The sequence below is a fragment of the Semicossyphus pulcher genome, unplaced genomic scaffold (assembly GCF_022749685.1).
Source record: "Semicossyphus pulcher isolate SPU_LCO1_2020_fin unplaced genomic scaffold, fSemPul1.0.p SCAF_9, whole genome shotgun sequence".
Taxonomy (NCBI): domain Eukaryota; kingdom Metazoa; phylum Chordata; class Actinopteri; order Labriformes; family Labridae; genus Semicossyphus; species Semicossyphus pulcher.
The window spans coordinates 2333983-2349921 of record NW_027211770.1 but is presented as its reverse complement, the minus strand read 5'-3'; the positions used below and the strand labels follow the sequence as shown (position 1 = coordinate 2349921).

The 15939-nt window shown below is 41.1% G+C and overlaps 1 protein-coding gene across 1 annotated transcript in view; it reads right to left on the bottom strand.

Annotated features, from left to right (window-relative positions):
* Window positions 1-15939, bottom strand: part of snrka (SNF related kinase a) — a 51229-nt gene that overhangs the window by 4046 nt on the left and 31244 nt on the right. Inside the window, exons 3-6 of the mRNA XM_069656981.1 lie at window positions 9037-9249; window positions 4765-4899; window positions 792-990; window positions 96-205 (exon numbers count right to left, since the gene is read on the bottom strand). Of these exons, the coding sequence (XP_069513082.1) occupies window positions 96-205; window positions 792-990; window positions 4765-4899; window positions 9037-9249 (657 nt within the window). The remainder of the gene's footprint in view (window positions 1-95; window positions 206-791; window positions 991-4764; window positions 4900-9036; window positions 9250-15939) is intronic.

Sequence of the window (15939 nt, the reverse complement as noted above, 5' to 3'; positions counted from 1 at the left end):
TTTATAATAGAAGTGAGCTTCAACAAAGTATTAAAAAAACACAAACAAACATAAAAACATTCCACTTGACACTTCTGAATCTGAGTCTGTCAGACCTGAACAGGCAGGTCCGCTGCTTGGTTGCTGCTGAGGTGGGGGCTGCGGGGGCCCGGATGGTCCCAGAACTGGACCCAGGGGCCGGACCAGAGGCTGCAGCACAGGCTCCCTGGAATGATATAAAACAAACCTTAAATTACTGCCTTGCAGCTTTTTGCCTCCACCAGCCAGTCGAGATGCAGTTTACATCCATCAGTGTTTCCCGAAGAGAGAAAGTGTAACAGTGGCTGGGGCAGGGGATAATTATATATTATAAATATTTGAAGAAATGCATAACCCAAACAAAAAACAACACAAGTTGCACTACAGTCGTTTACAGGAGGGACATAACACCAGAGAAGCTCTCTTTCTCTGTTTCTCTGCAGAGTATGTGAATGTCTGCAGACCATTCTCGTCACAGCAGAACAAACAGGTACATGAGGGGAAATAAATGTAAAATAAACCAAATTAAAAATTCCCTCCATGTGTCGCTGTGATATCATGTTCGCAGGAAGAGGATGGATGGATTGATAGAAACCTGAAAACATTATGCCTTGAGCTAAGGCAGTCACCTGGCGGAGGCATGAATAACCAAAAAGACCAGCTCCATTCATTACAGGAAAATTACACAGGATGTTAATTATGGAATAAATTCAACAGGAGAATCTCTTGTAACAAACGGAGCTCAATTCTAAGTGTGATGTAGATGAGTGTACCTGTGCGAGCAGTCCTGGAGAGTCGGTCACTGTTTCCTCCCTTCGACCCAGCTCCATCAGGCCTTTGGTTCGGTGTCCGTTCAGCAGGTTTTCAGCGCTGCGGGCCGGGGACTGGGGGCCTCCAGCGTGGGAGATAGAGGACGCTGCCAAACTGTCCTCTATGTCCTGGTGCATGTCCACTCTGGTCGGCCAGGACTGCCTGTGGAGACGACACAAAGGGGAATCAACGCTGAATTTAATTTATACTTTTTCTAGTTCTTGATTATTTTAGACCTCTTTTGCTTAGGCAGGACATTTTAAAGCCTTCAACATGAGGTTTATAGATAGTGTCTTCTCTCTTTAAGTGACTTGCAAAGTTATCAGCTAGGAAACACCTCCCCCAAGAATTATTCATGTTAAATTATACAGACAGATATAGACTATTTGCAAGGGAGCAGGGAGGAGAAGGGAGGGAAATAACGCACGACTTCAAAGATGCTGTTTATAAGCTGTTTCACCCAGATATATAAATGTGAAACTATTTACTTTCCGACAAATGAGGCATGAATGAAAACCCTACTCTGTAATGAACATCTTCTGCTTTCTTTAAAGTGAATCTGGACTCTTAACCTTACAAGCCCAACATCTGTACTTCTGATCACAGGTCATTAATTTCCGTGTTGACCTTTATTTTGTGTTCAGTGCAATCATTGTCTGATAGCGCTGCTGCACAAAGGCCACATTGTGAATTCATTGTTAGCCAAAACACAGCTCCTCCATTCTCTGACAGTAAATAATGCACCAATTAAATACAGTCAGCCTAGACCTGGACGACCGGAGGAGACATCCTGGGAACACTAAATAAAACCCTGTAGCTGACTGCAGTGATTCCATTTGAAACAACACCTGCTGTTCAGCACTAGCAGGCTCCTTCCTTGTAAGCTCATGTTGAACAGAGAGTAGAAATGAACCATGAGTGAGCGATTCCCTGACAGCACACGGGAATCAGAAAGCAATCAATCACATGAGAGGCATTTCTGTTAGCTTAGCACACACATGAATGCACTTTCACTGACTGGAGCTCACATCTGCATGGAGAGCACGTCTTGTGCAAACAAACACAGGCCAACATTCAAGACTAAATCCACACATAAATCTGTCAGGATTTACACTAGGTTTTCATGTCGTTAGTCCATACTAAAGTTAACTAGATTTCTTCTTCTTCTTTCAATCTTAAAAAACTAAGTAAGCAAAACAAATTCCTGCAGCGCCATGTTAAGGAGTGAAACACAAAGTTGTAGCAGGCTGGACATCTATTTGTTGCAAAATCGTCAAACAACTTGATGATGACGATAACACCTGCAGCGTGCGACTGGCTGTTCTTTCATTTAACATTATGATTGCAGAACAGGTTACACGTTGTTTACACTGGATGTGTGTTTATAATCCATCCACAGCTCACACACTTTAAAGGTTTCAGCATGTAGAATCATTTTCTAAAGTTCAAATAGCGAAAAAAAATATGCGCTTATATTTGATGTGGCCGTGTGTGTGTGTGTGTGTGTGTGTGTGTGTGTGTGTGTGTGTGTGTGTGTGTGTGTGTGTGTGGAGTAGGCCTGGTACTGGAACAGCCCCTGGTATGTGGGTCAGTCAATGCGCAGAGGTCTCCCTTAAACACATTAGTCACTATCTTCTGGACAGGCATCAGAGATTCATTTCACCAGAGCTCAGTAACACCAGGCTGCAAGGTTGCTGCTCCACTACAGAGGGAGCAGAGAGGAGGAGCACTTAAATCATGGGGATAGAGAAGGAGGCCATAACCCCACTCCTTTTTTTTTTAGACTTCAGGAAGGTAGGAGCGTACTGATGCAGGCACCACAGAGGCCTGAAGACATCAGCTAACTCTGTGTTTACACAGGGCACTGTTGCTATGTACTGTTCATACTGTCTGTGTCATTACTCATGTTTCCTCTTGCGTTTTGTCTTGAATCTGAAATGAGCAGCACTTGTGTTGCCTTCCCTAAGTACTCCCTTTAATATCAGTATAATTTAAATCTCACGCCCTTCTGTTCTTCAATGATTTCAAGAATAAAAATGAACCTTGGCTTTACAAACATGTTTGCCATCATGCTTTACCTTGGCTTATTTCAGGATTTCGTGGAGTGAAAACCTCCTCTGTCGAGAGGAGAGAGGAATGTAGAGGAAGTCGTGCCAGCTGTGCTGCTGAAGCCTCCTTACTCCTCTCTTCCTTATTTGTTCCTCTCCTCTGTTGCTCCTCCTTTAATGTCTGCGCACTGCACAGCTCACCTCTTCCTTTTAAAAGGAACAATGTAGGCAAGGAAGCAAAGAGGAAATACTCCAACCGCTAAATGTTGTGTGAAATGTGAAATATCCTTTTTTACTTACCTCATCAGTAAATGAGAAGAATATAAACACTACAGTTAGTTGTATTTAGGTCAAAAGTGAAGGGAATGTCACACATCGCAATTTTGTACAAGTGAACAAGTCAATGCAAAGATGACAATCATGCAAATTTGCTGAAGGATGACAGACTAAAATGATTTTAAAATCTTTTAACATCAACAAATGTTAAAATGTGAGAGCCCCCGTAACGACAAATAATGAAAGATTGAACAGTTCTGTTGCCATAGGGTGTAGAGAGCAACAATATGACAGCACACCACACACTAACAGATTCATTCACCAACAACCAGAGTCTCAACACTGGAAATCTCACTAAATCTCTCACGGTCAAACGAGACTTTAGGGTAAACAAACATTGCGGACGACAGGCAGGAAGAATTGGCGCTGATGGTTTTTGGACTTTTTACTGAAAATTCAGAAAGCAAAAATAATAAACTGTGGATGAACATGAGCTGTACATGTTACTGTACACATCTGCTTTTGCTGGCATGGCTGCGGCTATCATTTCGTTCGATGTGACAATCCACAGAACGTATGCTTGGCCCCAACACAACAGGATATGGGATCTTAAATATGGAACATGTTTAATATAATTTAAATTTGAAATTAGTATGGTCACAACGTTCTTCCAAGCAGATCGGGGGAGGTAAAATCACTCTTAACAAATCTCACACCACAGTACTTTTGTCAGAAGGGGGGAATTGGGCCCATAATCGGCTTGATTATCTTGTTCCTTGCACCCCCCCCCTTATCAGCACAAATTGAAATTTTTTTTGAAGAACTCAAGCTGGTTATTCGTGTGACACTGTGTGCAGACGTCCTGACATTGCATTAGAAATTACAGCTCTGAACTTCATTAAAAAATCCATCACAGAAAGGCTGGAACTGATCTTTCTAACGGGTCATCAAACTGGGCACTGGTCACAAGTAGCTAGTAGGAGCAGTAAAGTTACACCAGACACAGTACCTGGTGAAGGAGGTGAAATTCACCGAGCCGTGTGGGTCTCATGGCATCATTATGAGCCCAAACATGAAGGCCTGTGGTTTGTCCGACTAATATTTGCTGGTTGTGTTTAATCAACCAAATAAACACAAATGATCAAACAGTCAAACTCACGCAAGGAAAAAAAAACCATGTGTACTTTGGTCTGAACACAAGCCAAGTTCTAAAATATTGTGGAGCATGTGAGGATAATTCAAATTATTTCCTCTCCCCTTTACTCTGCTCCATTTCCCCTGAGCCCAGCAGGTGGAGGCCCAGTGAACCCAGAAATGGAAATGAAACCTTTGGAGATGTAACACAGTCTTAGGTAACTAGACTGAGGCTAAGCTGTGCAAAGTGGAGCCAGACAGGCAGCGGTGTGGCCAGTGGAGCGAGATAGGTCAATTACCCTCTTCTGGACTCATATTATGACTCAGATAGTCATTATAATGATAAGCAGTGATATTTCTTACTCACGCTGTGCTTTAAGAAAATTGTTCTGCACAGGCCACAGCACATAACTAATATTTTCATGCTTTGTCACTGCATCTTATTGTTCTGTGTTTCAGGGTTGTGTCGATTCTTTACCTGAAGTGTGCCTTGATGTTGCTGGGGCTGGAGGAGCGGGGCTGGACCTCCTTCTCCTGCTTCTCCCTCAAGATCCTCTCAGCTAGCAGGTAGTATGTGGCTGTGATGTGGTTGTATTTGTTGGTCTCCAGGGCTCTGAAACAACACAGTCACATTAGGAACATAAAGAAACAGATGCATGTTGTACAGAAAACAAGACACAGAGAAAGGAACACGAGTACACATGTAATATACTGTTTGTTTTCATTAGAGAACATCAAGAAAGAACAACAAACAATATGATAAGGCGTTTCGTGTTTTACAGACGTCTGTTAACCCCCTTTAAATATCACTTCAGTGAATTTTGGGATGGAATGAAAATAAAACTTTGATTGTGCACTATTTTACAACAATATGAATATGTAAAGAAATTCAAATGGTGCTTTCTGATGCCGATACAGACAGATCTGGTGTAGACCTACATCGACCAATAATATCGCGCAAACAATAAATCGACTGAGCTACAGCGTAAAAATGTCAGTTTGAATTTCTGACATCATGAGAAGATGTCAGTCAAACTTGGTGTTTTTGTCCAACACAGCAGAATCAAATATTTTGTTCACTTAACATAACAGAGAAAAGCAGGAGAGATTTAACAGGCAGGAACAAACTAAAGTCTGGCAGTTTTGCTTTTAAAAATGATTTAAGCTATCTTCAAAGTAGCTGACAGATGAAGTTGAGGACTTTTTTCTTGATAAACTATTTAACTTATTGACTAGTGTTTGCAGCTCCTCATAATAAACAACTTTAACAAAAAAAAAATGGTCAAGGGAGTGAGTTTTTCAACAACATGACAACAGGACATTTCAACAGGTTTACAGCAGACAGCATAGCACTGAAGCACAGGGTAAGGTGTTTTTATCTTGTGGCAAAAAACATTTCATTGACTTTATAATTTTGACTCTCAACTTGATCGAACTCTGAAATGGAAGAAGAGGGTGTACACCCTGCAGCAGCTTACACACCACACACTACAGAGAGGGACATGTTCCAGCAGCAGCTCTGCTGAGCTGAAAATATATTAAGCTATAGACGACTTCTGTTGCTGAGGATCCCCCAAAGACAAAAAACCACAACACACAGAACTGTTGTACTCACGAGTCAAATGTCAGACTTGTCCAGCAGGTTGTTACAACAGGCCAGACGTGTCGTTGACAGTTTGAGATGTCAATCATCTAACCACAATTTTTTAGATTAGCAAAGCTCCAGACATCCCACAAAGGCTGAGCCGACTCGATCACACAAAGAAATTGTGGAGGCAGCTGTCACTTTTATGTCAAATGTATTTGTTTTAAGGTGGAGCAAAATGTAATATTCTAATTGTGTTGAAGTGTTTAATACAGAAATGTATGAGAAAAAAATCAGCCTTACCTACAGCATGCTTTTTTCAGGCTTTTTGATCAGAATCAAGATTATTTTGGCCAATATTGAGATCACGATTATTTGTATTTGTTATTACAATGACTCTATATATTGGCTCGAGCTAAACTAAACAAGCCCCGGTCTGAAGAGTGACGCTGCATTCACATGGATTCATGCAAAATCTGATGGCAAAGGCCTAAGTGCCAATCTCTCCTCAGGCTTCTATGGCCATTCAAAGCAACTTGGGGTTCAGTGTCTTGCCCAAGCACGCTTCGACATGTAGACTGTAGCAGTCAGGGATCCAACCATCAACCTGATTGGAGGATGACCGACTCAACCACTGAGTCACAGCCGCCCACATAGAATGCATGTTTATAATATTTGTGTGAATCTTATTTTTAGAGAAATACCTTTTTGTTGTAAAGCCGATGGAATTTATAAAGCATTTTCTAGTCTTGCGGTCATTTAAAGCTGCTCTAACACTACATGTTATTTTCACCCATTCCCTTGCATTCATACATTGATGAGAGGCTGCTACGTAAAGTGCCCAACTGTCAATCAGTCATCGCCAGTCATATATATATGATGGCAATATAATGATTGATTGTTTATTGTATAGAAAGATAATTTATCCTACTTCATCCAGTCATCTGCTGTACTCAATAGATAGTTGAATGGCTCTCTGATCCTTGTGTTTTAATGTGCACCCCAGATAATGGTGTCCAGTAATTGCTTTCGTCAAACTTACTTAACATGATAAGTTTAAATGACAGTCCTTTTCACAGGGTCTCATTTAAGGGGGCAAGAGCATGACGGTGAAATCAGGTGAGGCAGGTAGAGAATTTAAGCAACAATATGGGTGGATGCTACTAGACTAGTCTGCTTTGCACTGACTTATAATTACAGCAAAGCACTTAAGTATATAATGAGTGCAAGTTACAGGAAATAGCTTGTGTTCTTCTCCTGACATCTCGTGCCCATGTAGCTTTGTGTTTGTGTGTGCTAAAACCAATCACTGCAATCAAGGTATTGCAAAAATCTATGTAGTGGCAGAATGTGACACCAGTGAAGGTCGCTTAACCAGTCTAACGCCCACCACTATGTCAAAAACACTGTCATTACAGTGCTTTCTCCCTTCTGTTATCTGTTAGCTTACACACACTGGATAACAGTCTCTATACAAGAGGCACACATGTATGGCCATCTGTCAGCATACAAGCACACACACACATCCCCATTAGTGTACACACAGAAATATGATGGTGGATGTGTAATGGTGTTGTAGATCTGAAAGTAGCAGAGGAAAGAGAGGTGTGAAAGGTGTAAATTGAGAATGTCATCACTCAAAGTGGTGTGTACAGCAAACTGCATGTGTGTGTGTTTAGACCCACTAAAGAAAGATAGAGGTGAAATGTAAAACGGGGAAAAGAGGAACAAGTGTGAACTGGAAACCATGACTCTGAATTAAACAGCTGTTTTCTCTTTTATTTGCTCTTCCTCAGCATGTAGCAGCACACCAGGTTTCTCTCATAGCTGCAGGGAGAAGATGAGACGTTCCTTCAAGTGAACGTTTGTCAGCACGCTTCAGGAGTTGTGTAAGTGTTTGGTTATATGGATCCTCACACGTCAGTATAGCGAAGTGAAAGAGAAACAGGTTGGCCTACATTTTATGGAGGCACATACTGAGACAGGGTGAGTGTGATCACAGTAATTGCATTGGTGCAGGCTTTGGGTCTAGTTTTCATTGATTAATGTATTAATGTTTCTTAAAAGTGAATAAGCAGATTATTTCCTCTTCAGTGACTTTGTGATGAGGATTAGAAAATACTAGTCACAATTCATTAGTGCAGGAAGTAAAACATGTTATACATATTTGTTTGATTGTTGATCATGTAGGCTTCTTAAGTGAGGAAAGTTTTATGAACATTTTTTTAAACAGTTTAGATAGAACACGTAAAGAGATTTGTCCTTTGCGCTGCTAAAAACATATTAAGCAAAAACCTCATGCAAGAAATGTTTTGAAGCATGCTTCAACATTTTTACACTTTTTGTGAAATCAAAATATGGTTTGGTGTGGACCACATGTAAACCAACGTACAAAAGCTACCCTGTGTCCAAAGCAATGCAGGGGCAACAGAACAGTTCTCTGGGCGCTGAATTATCCATAGAGGTCGCCTTGTCTCCAACGAAAAAATACCAAGTGATTTCGGCTAATTAAAAAAATGGAAAATATTGAATGCTTACATGTATACAAACAGGAAAAGTTACATTTGGCTTTGGGAGCAGAGCAGCTGCCATTGTTTCCTCTTAAAAAGAAAAAGATTGACACTTTGCAGTGTTTTGCCCTTCAAACTAATTGATTGATGGCTTAAACTGAAATTGTTTAATACCATCGTCTAACCTAAAACAACACTACCCTTCCAACACAGTGCTGTTTTCAGTCTGAACCTGGTACTGGTTACCATAAAGAGCCTGGTTTTAAGTCAGCAGATGCTAGTAGTTTTTATACCTAATACTTCAAAATGCCAATATGTTAAGCAGTGCAAAAACCACAATGGCATGAAAAATAAACTAGAAACAATACAACAAAGATGATGACATTTTGTCTCTATGAGGCAAAGGGCAAGAAAGCAAATAATGCAAAGACGGGTAACTGGATTAGCTTTCACTCCTCTTGGAGCTACACCTTTGTGGGCAGTGTCATTCCAAAGACGTGACCTCTGAATTCAGGGGAGGCAGGGTGAATCATGTCTCCAAGTCATTTTCAACAAAGCATACCAACATAACATACTTGCACACAAGCCTGTCTTTGATCTATATACTCCTGTTTGTTAACCAGAGAGAAAGACATACTGTATATAAAAAACTTACTCGACTATGGCCTCTCGGTCAGCGATGTCTCCCAGCACCATGCGCTGGATGATGCTGTTGTGTTCCTCTTCTGACAGATTCTTGTGGGAGACCAGGGGAGTGTTGTACTTGGTGGCTGGGGAGGGGTCGACCCCCTGCAGCCAGGCATGGGTTTCGATCTCCTCAAGGGAAGCCCGTCGCTTGGGATCCCTCTGAAGCATTCGGTCTATCAGACTGAGGCCAGGAGGAGAAGAGAGGGAAGGGGGCAGAAAAACAAAAGAGAAAAAGAGCACAAACTTTGATTAATCTCAAACTCCATTAACTCCTATAAATTGATCAAACACTGCTTTCTTGATATGAGTGGGATTCAGGGGTATAGTCTCCATCAGACCAACTGGACATGTGGGTGTGGCTGATGCTGTTTATTTTGTCTGCTTGATTAATGTTCGTTGAGTGTTTGTCCTACTTTAGACTCTTAGAGAGCTGCACCTGAGTTTGGCAATACAGCGTACAAAATAAAATCCCAGAATTTTACCGAACTGTTTCCATTAACATTTTTATTGATTTGATGCCACCAAGTAAGTTGCTTTACAGCAGGTGTCTGGTGCAACTGGCAGTGCAAATTACTTCTCCCACTTGGCTGCATGCCTTTGTTTGAGAGAGCTGAAATAAATAAGTCGTGCTGCTGCTTTAGTTGCCATAAACTTTAGGCAAACTTTACAGCAGACAGAGATTTGCACACAATTGAGGAGCCTGTTTTTGGAACAAACTCCTCACTGTTATTAGAGGTAGTGCATGCCCCCAAATTGACATTTAACCTTTGTCTGAAGAGAACTGTTGAGCTACCATGACCTCGCTCAGATAAACGATGGCTCCATATTATTAAGTCCTAAACCACAAATTTGAATCAATTGAAAAATGTAATTAACTCCCAGATTTAGTTCAATTGAGAAAACATTAAATGAGTAACAGGAGGTCTAAAAAATGCTGCTGGGTTTTGATGACACTGTCTGCATGCAGACAAGAAGGGGTGCTGTCTTACTGCATCCCAGGTGCTGGAAAGCCTCCACCTGCTCCACCACCTGACCCCTGCAGCCTGAGGGAACAGACCCGTCAGGACCATGTTGTCAGAACGATTGATGAGTGCCCGGTGTGACTCTGGAGCTCAGTCACACCACTCCTGCACGACCAGTTTTCAGTTGTTCCTTCAGCTAATTTTTATGTTGGAGTCCGAACACTTTGGTCCTGTGTCTTATCTGATGTTTTTTTCTTTTACATCTGCTTTTGATATGCAGGTTAAATGTTATAAAGCAGCCCTGCAAACAACTGGTGTTTTTAGGTTGTTCCTACTGTATGTGGCACTGAACAACATGGAACCTAAAACAGAGATTCTTAAGTACTGATTCACACTAGCTCACTTAAATGATCAGCAGCCTGTAAAAACATTTGCCCAAAATCTTTCTGAATTTGCACAAAAGCTAATTTTAGCTGTGTTTTCTATGCATTTCTTTTACCTGAATGCACAAAGGCAGTTGCTGAAGGCTGCCTTGCTGCCTTTCAGAGGGGCCAAACTACAGTGACATCACATCTATACGATCAATTTGCTCTCATAAAGCTGTCTTTTATGTGGAGGAAAGAGGAAAACGTGACTTTAATTGTGAAATATTTTTTAAAAGTTTCTTCAATAAGTTCCTTCTTGCTATCACATAAATTACACATTTGTCTTTACCACATTACAAGACATCCGTAAGAGAAGTCCATCATGAATCTTAGCGACAGTACATTTACATGTACTTGTCTGCGGCTGTGCCCATTTAAGTCTGTCTTTGTAAATATTTGAGATGTCCTGAATTTTTCTGCCTAAATCCTGACCTGAGCCTTTAATGATTCAGCATCTGCCAATACAGAGTCCAATCCAATACTTACATTCTTATATAACCCTGCAATTTCATTATTCCAGATGCTGAATGTTGTGGTTGAATACTAAGACACTGATCACACACTGATATCATATAAGGGACAGTTTGACTTGGAGAATGTGCTTCTTGAAGTTATCCACTAGATAGACAGTGCTGTCAGCCAAAGAGTCGATCACAGTGGATGGAAGCTGAGCAGTTTGTAATATAAATTAACGTAACCGCCGTCTAAAAGTTTAAAAGTGATTTAGACGGCTTCTCTAATATCATCAATGGAGCAGAGAGAGTCTGAGCAGCTGACAGACTGGAGACCCGCTGTGCTGCCTCACACTGTACGGTGTCACGCTGTCCTCCGTTTCAATCACCCTCCTTTTCTTCCATCACAGTCAGCTTTGTTGTTCTTGGTCATTTTTCAGATTCAGTTTGTAAAGTTTACATGCTGTTGCTTCTGCATAACTATGTGTACAATGATGAGAGATTGGACTGATTGTAATGATTTAACTAAGGACATAGCATTTGTTTTTAAATAATACAATGGACAACGTCAGTCAGGCAGCAGGCCTACTTAAAAGTTATAATAACAAATCTTTTTTTTCCACATCGTTTTTATGTCGTGTATTTTATGCAATAAATTATGGGGAACAGTATGAAAGATAGTGTCAATAAGTATCTGTACCCTTTAGACCTGTTCTGCATTATTTCGGTGCCTCATCCTGCTCAATGTAAAAATAAAAAGAGTATTAAAACACAAAGAGTAAAGAAAGGATCAGATTTTGATCGGCTTTATTTAAGCTAATGCAGATCCACTCAAATATGCCTGGATTGCCCCACATACTGATCCTAAGGATTGGCTCGGGACATCCGTACTAAATACCCTGCTTGAATTGAAAAGATACACGTTTACGGCCTTGACAGTCATTTGCAAGAGGCTCAGTAAATCTGTCTTAAATCTCCCTTGGTGGACACATCCCTTTTATGTTGACTTTCAGCTGTCTGCTGAGCCAGGACTTGTTGTTTGAGTGCAATCTAACCCATTTTGTTAGTGCATCGTGGAAGAAACAGAGGGAGGCATTGAATATATTATGTGTAATGCACAGTGACAGACTGTACCAGACATTTGCTTTGACAGGGCTGAGGATGAAAACTACAGCTGGTCAGCCTGCAGCTTAAACTCCACAAAAATGACACTGTTCAAAGCTGAGATTGCAATTTCATGGGATTAAGAGGGATGTGAAATCTAGTAAAAGGCTAAAATTAATAGAGGAGAAAAGCATCATGCATCCAGGAATAAGCCATCTTTCTCATCTGCATAAAAAGGCAGACAGATATGGTTTATTCTGAGGTTGTACATGTACAGACTACATGACAGACTGACAAAGGGAAAAAAGTGACGATATGACGAGAAAAGAGAGGAAAGGATCTGTATGAGGAGAGTTAGATTAATGAAGGCACACAGTACTTAATTAAAGCCTCATATGGGTGGTGCTGTCTTTGTTGCAACACCAATCATGAGAATCATGTCCATTCTCTTAACACAAACAGGCTAAAACTGAGAAACCTGTGCAACAGAGCTGCTGCATTTCAGGTTAGCTCTACTCTATTCATTAATTTCAACTCTCTCCAATCCCAAAGTGTTTTTGTGCTGTGAGCAGACCACGGAATGAATGCTACGGGCTAAAGGCTGGGCAGAACGGTGCTCTGCTGACTGACAGTCATGCTGGGGATTAGTCAGAGCTAGCCAGGCTCCCTGAGGACCACAACCAGCAGCAGAGGGAACAGCAGGAGCAGTGGAGGGGAGATAGAATCAGCAGGGAAGGCCTGACTATCTGCATACCGGCACACTGAGCTGCACTGCTTTGTTGGTTCAATAACCACACAGACCGCTTCACAGATTTCAACTTATTTTAAACATTATGTGGAGAAGTATGGACAAATATCAGCCATTACCCACAGAGGCTGAATCATCGTCAGATTATAGCCGATTGGTTCTGGGATTGCAGGCCTGGCTAAAGGAAACTAAATCAGCCTAAATAAATAATGGATCTCCTAACTACAGTTGCACCAGAGCAATAAAAGGTTAAAATGGTATCAGGAAAGGTGTCATTTATCATGCCAGCGAGGGAACGGTTGATGGAGACTGGAAAAGGGGGGTTACCTTGCATCTGAATACATCATAATGTCCAGTCTCCTTGCTGGTTGTTCTGTTACAGTCAGAATCATTACAATATTGCTGTCAGCTGTCAAGTCATTTTAAAGTTTTGAGAAGCGAAAGTGAAACAGAAAGTTTTTGCTCTTACTTATCTTGCTGCTGTATGCGTTGTGCGTCTGCTGCAGCCTCCATTTGTCCATTACACAAGATGAGCCGTAACGTAGTTTCATCAGTCGACAACACATTTTGCTCATCATAACTCGGCAGTCATTGAATTGGTTGTTACTAATCATTAATAATAATAATAATGATAATAATGCATTTGCTATTCCTTTGTTGGGTGTGCAGAAGGCAAGACTAGTGATACTAGTGATAGTGAAGACTAGTGATAGTAGTGGACCTGGTCCCTCATCAGGAGTGACACTCCAGCAGGCATTTCAGACTTATACAGCTGAATCATATGTTTATGTAATATTTCTTAAGTTATTATTTCAGTGTTTATTTATGTAAATAAAATGCACAGTGCTACTATTGCTTGTTGTTATTGTGTGGTTTTCAAAATAAAACTTGGTATGATGATTTCAGTGTGTGTATCAGTTTGCGATGAGGAGTGTACTTATGGCTTGAAGTAAAGACTACAAGTTGACTGGAAAAGTCTTTAGCTGGGGGCAGCCCTGGCATATAAAGTTCAACAAATAATTAGCACCTCTGTAAAGTGACAAGAATCCGATAGCCCACTGGTGGTACATCAAGAACACAAAAGCCCTCTTCAGCTCTCTGTGGATGTGGTACTCTAACAAACACTTGCTTCTCTACAAATGGCTGTCTCTGCCCCGTCCCTCTGTTCCTCGTTCCCTGGGGACCCATACAGATAAAGGCTGCATAGTACACGGAGTAGCCCGCTCTTATTTACTGCCACGACAGGTTACACACACTCACACTAGTGTAAAATAGCTTGTCCAATGTTCACATATTCTCAGAACAAGGTGTGCGTCCTCGTGTGAGGGAACCCACCAACCCATGAGTCAGTATCACAACAGGCAGATATTTTCTGCATTCAAATGGTGGAAATCAACAGGCAATGAACTGACTGAACCTCAGCTCTGAAACATCATGTCAGTAATGTGTTTGATGCAAATGCAGAAAAGGAGGTTGAGTGTTTGTGTGAGTGCACTCTGTGTGATTACAGTAATGACAGGAAATGAAGGAACACAGTGTTCTGAATGAAAACAGTCCACATGACCATTCACAGGTCAAATTGTGACAAAGAAAAGAGCTTCAGTTTATTTGTCTGTTCCCATGTGTTGATGGGGCTGATGGTGTGTCTGACAGGGAGGGCAGGTGGGTGTAATACAAACATTTTATCTCCAGTCTGATCCCTAGAAATTAAAATCAAGGATGACAAAAACAAACAAAGCTCCAAAAGAGGAGGGTGTGGGGTTGCAAAAGCAAGCCGCTGAATAATTAATTAATTGAGGCGTGTAAATGCATTTTTGTGACTCATCAGGGAATAGAGAGCAGAAAGAAAGAAACATCAACACACACAGAGACAAGCTGCAGATAGAAATACATGAAGAGAGAGTGGAAGATTGTGTCGAGAACAGGACAGGGACCTCATGGGATCTGTTATCTAGAGGAAGAGCTACAAAAACAAACCCAAGTGGAGACTCGCAGCAGATCTAGACATTAATTACACCAATGTCTACAACAGAGCCAACTTAAAACCAATGAGCAAGTTTTTAATTACTGTCAGACTTTTAAATGCACAGTAGACTCCAGAAGCCTGTCCTTGTAACCTTATCACTAAGAAGGGCTCTGACTCACTGTTTCGCTCTCCTTTTGGCTAAGGGAGCTGTAGAATATAAGCAAAGGCCAAATACAAGCCACTAGCTCACCTAATGTGCGGCAACCTGTGTATGAACCAGCAGTCCTCTGGCTTTAACCACAATATGCACTCAGTGTAGATGGTAGGGGGGTCATAATTACCTAAGTCATTATTCAATTGTATTTTCGATTGAAACATTTTTATGCACTGATGGCTTTGCCAGTGAAAACATTTTATTGTGCACTAATATTACACTATGACAATATTCAGTATTAGATACAAGTCTTATAAATATATTCATTTCATAGGGGCATTGACAGATTACTGTTAATTTGCAAAAATGGTAAATGGACTGTACTCATATAGCGCTTTTCTCGTCTTTGTGACCACTCAAAGCTGCTTTTACACTACATGTCACATTCACCCATTCACACACACATTCACACACTGATGGCAGAGGCTGCCTACCTAAAGTGCTCAACTGTCAATCAGTTATCACATTCATACCCGTTGGCTATGCCACCGGGAGCAATTTGGGGTTCAGTGTCTTGCCCAAGGACACTTTGACATGTAGCCTGAGGGAGCTGGGGATCGAACCTCCGACCTTCCGATTGAAAGGCGACCGACTCTACCACTGAGCCACAGCTGCCCCAATAAGCAAGAAGGCTAGTTTACAGGGTATACAGATGTGAGATCAATAAACAAATATATCTTGTTGCGACCAGGTTATATGGTTATACACAGTGAAAAGAGAAGAATATTGGTATGGCAGGATTAATTGTGAAAAGTATTACCAAATGATTGTTAGTTCGAAGCTGCTAAAAAAGAAATCTTTGAAAAATGTTCAGACTATACTTTGCAGTTAAACTATGAATGGGATTAAAGTTTCAAGAGTCAGAGTGACTATGAAAGAGAAGAACACTTATTGGGCAAAGTGCGAGAAAGGAATGTCCTATAAACCTGACCAAGACAAAATTCTACTCTAGTTTGCTAAACAACAACCTGCCTTGCTTAAAAAAAAATGTCTCTCTCCA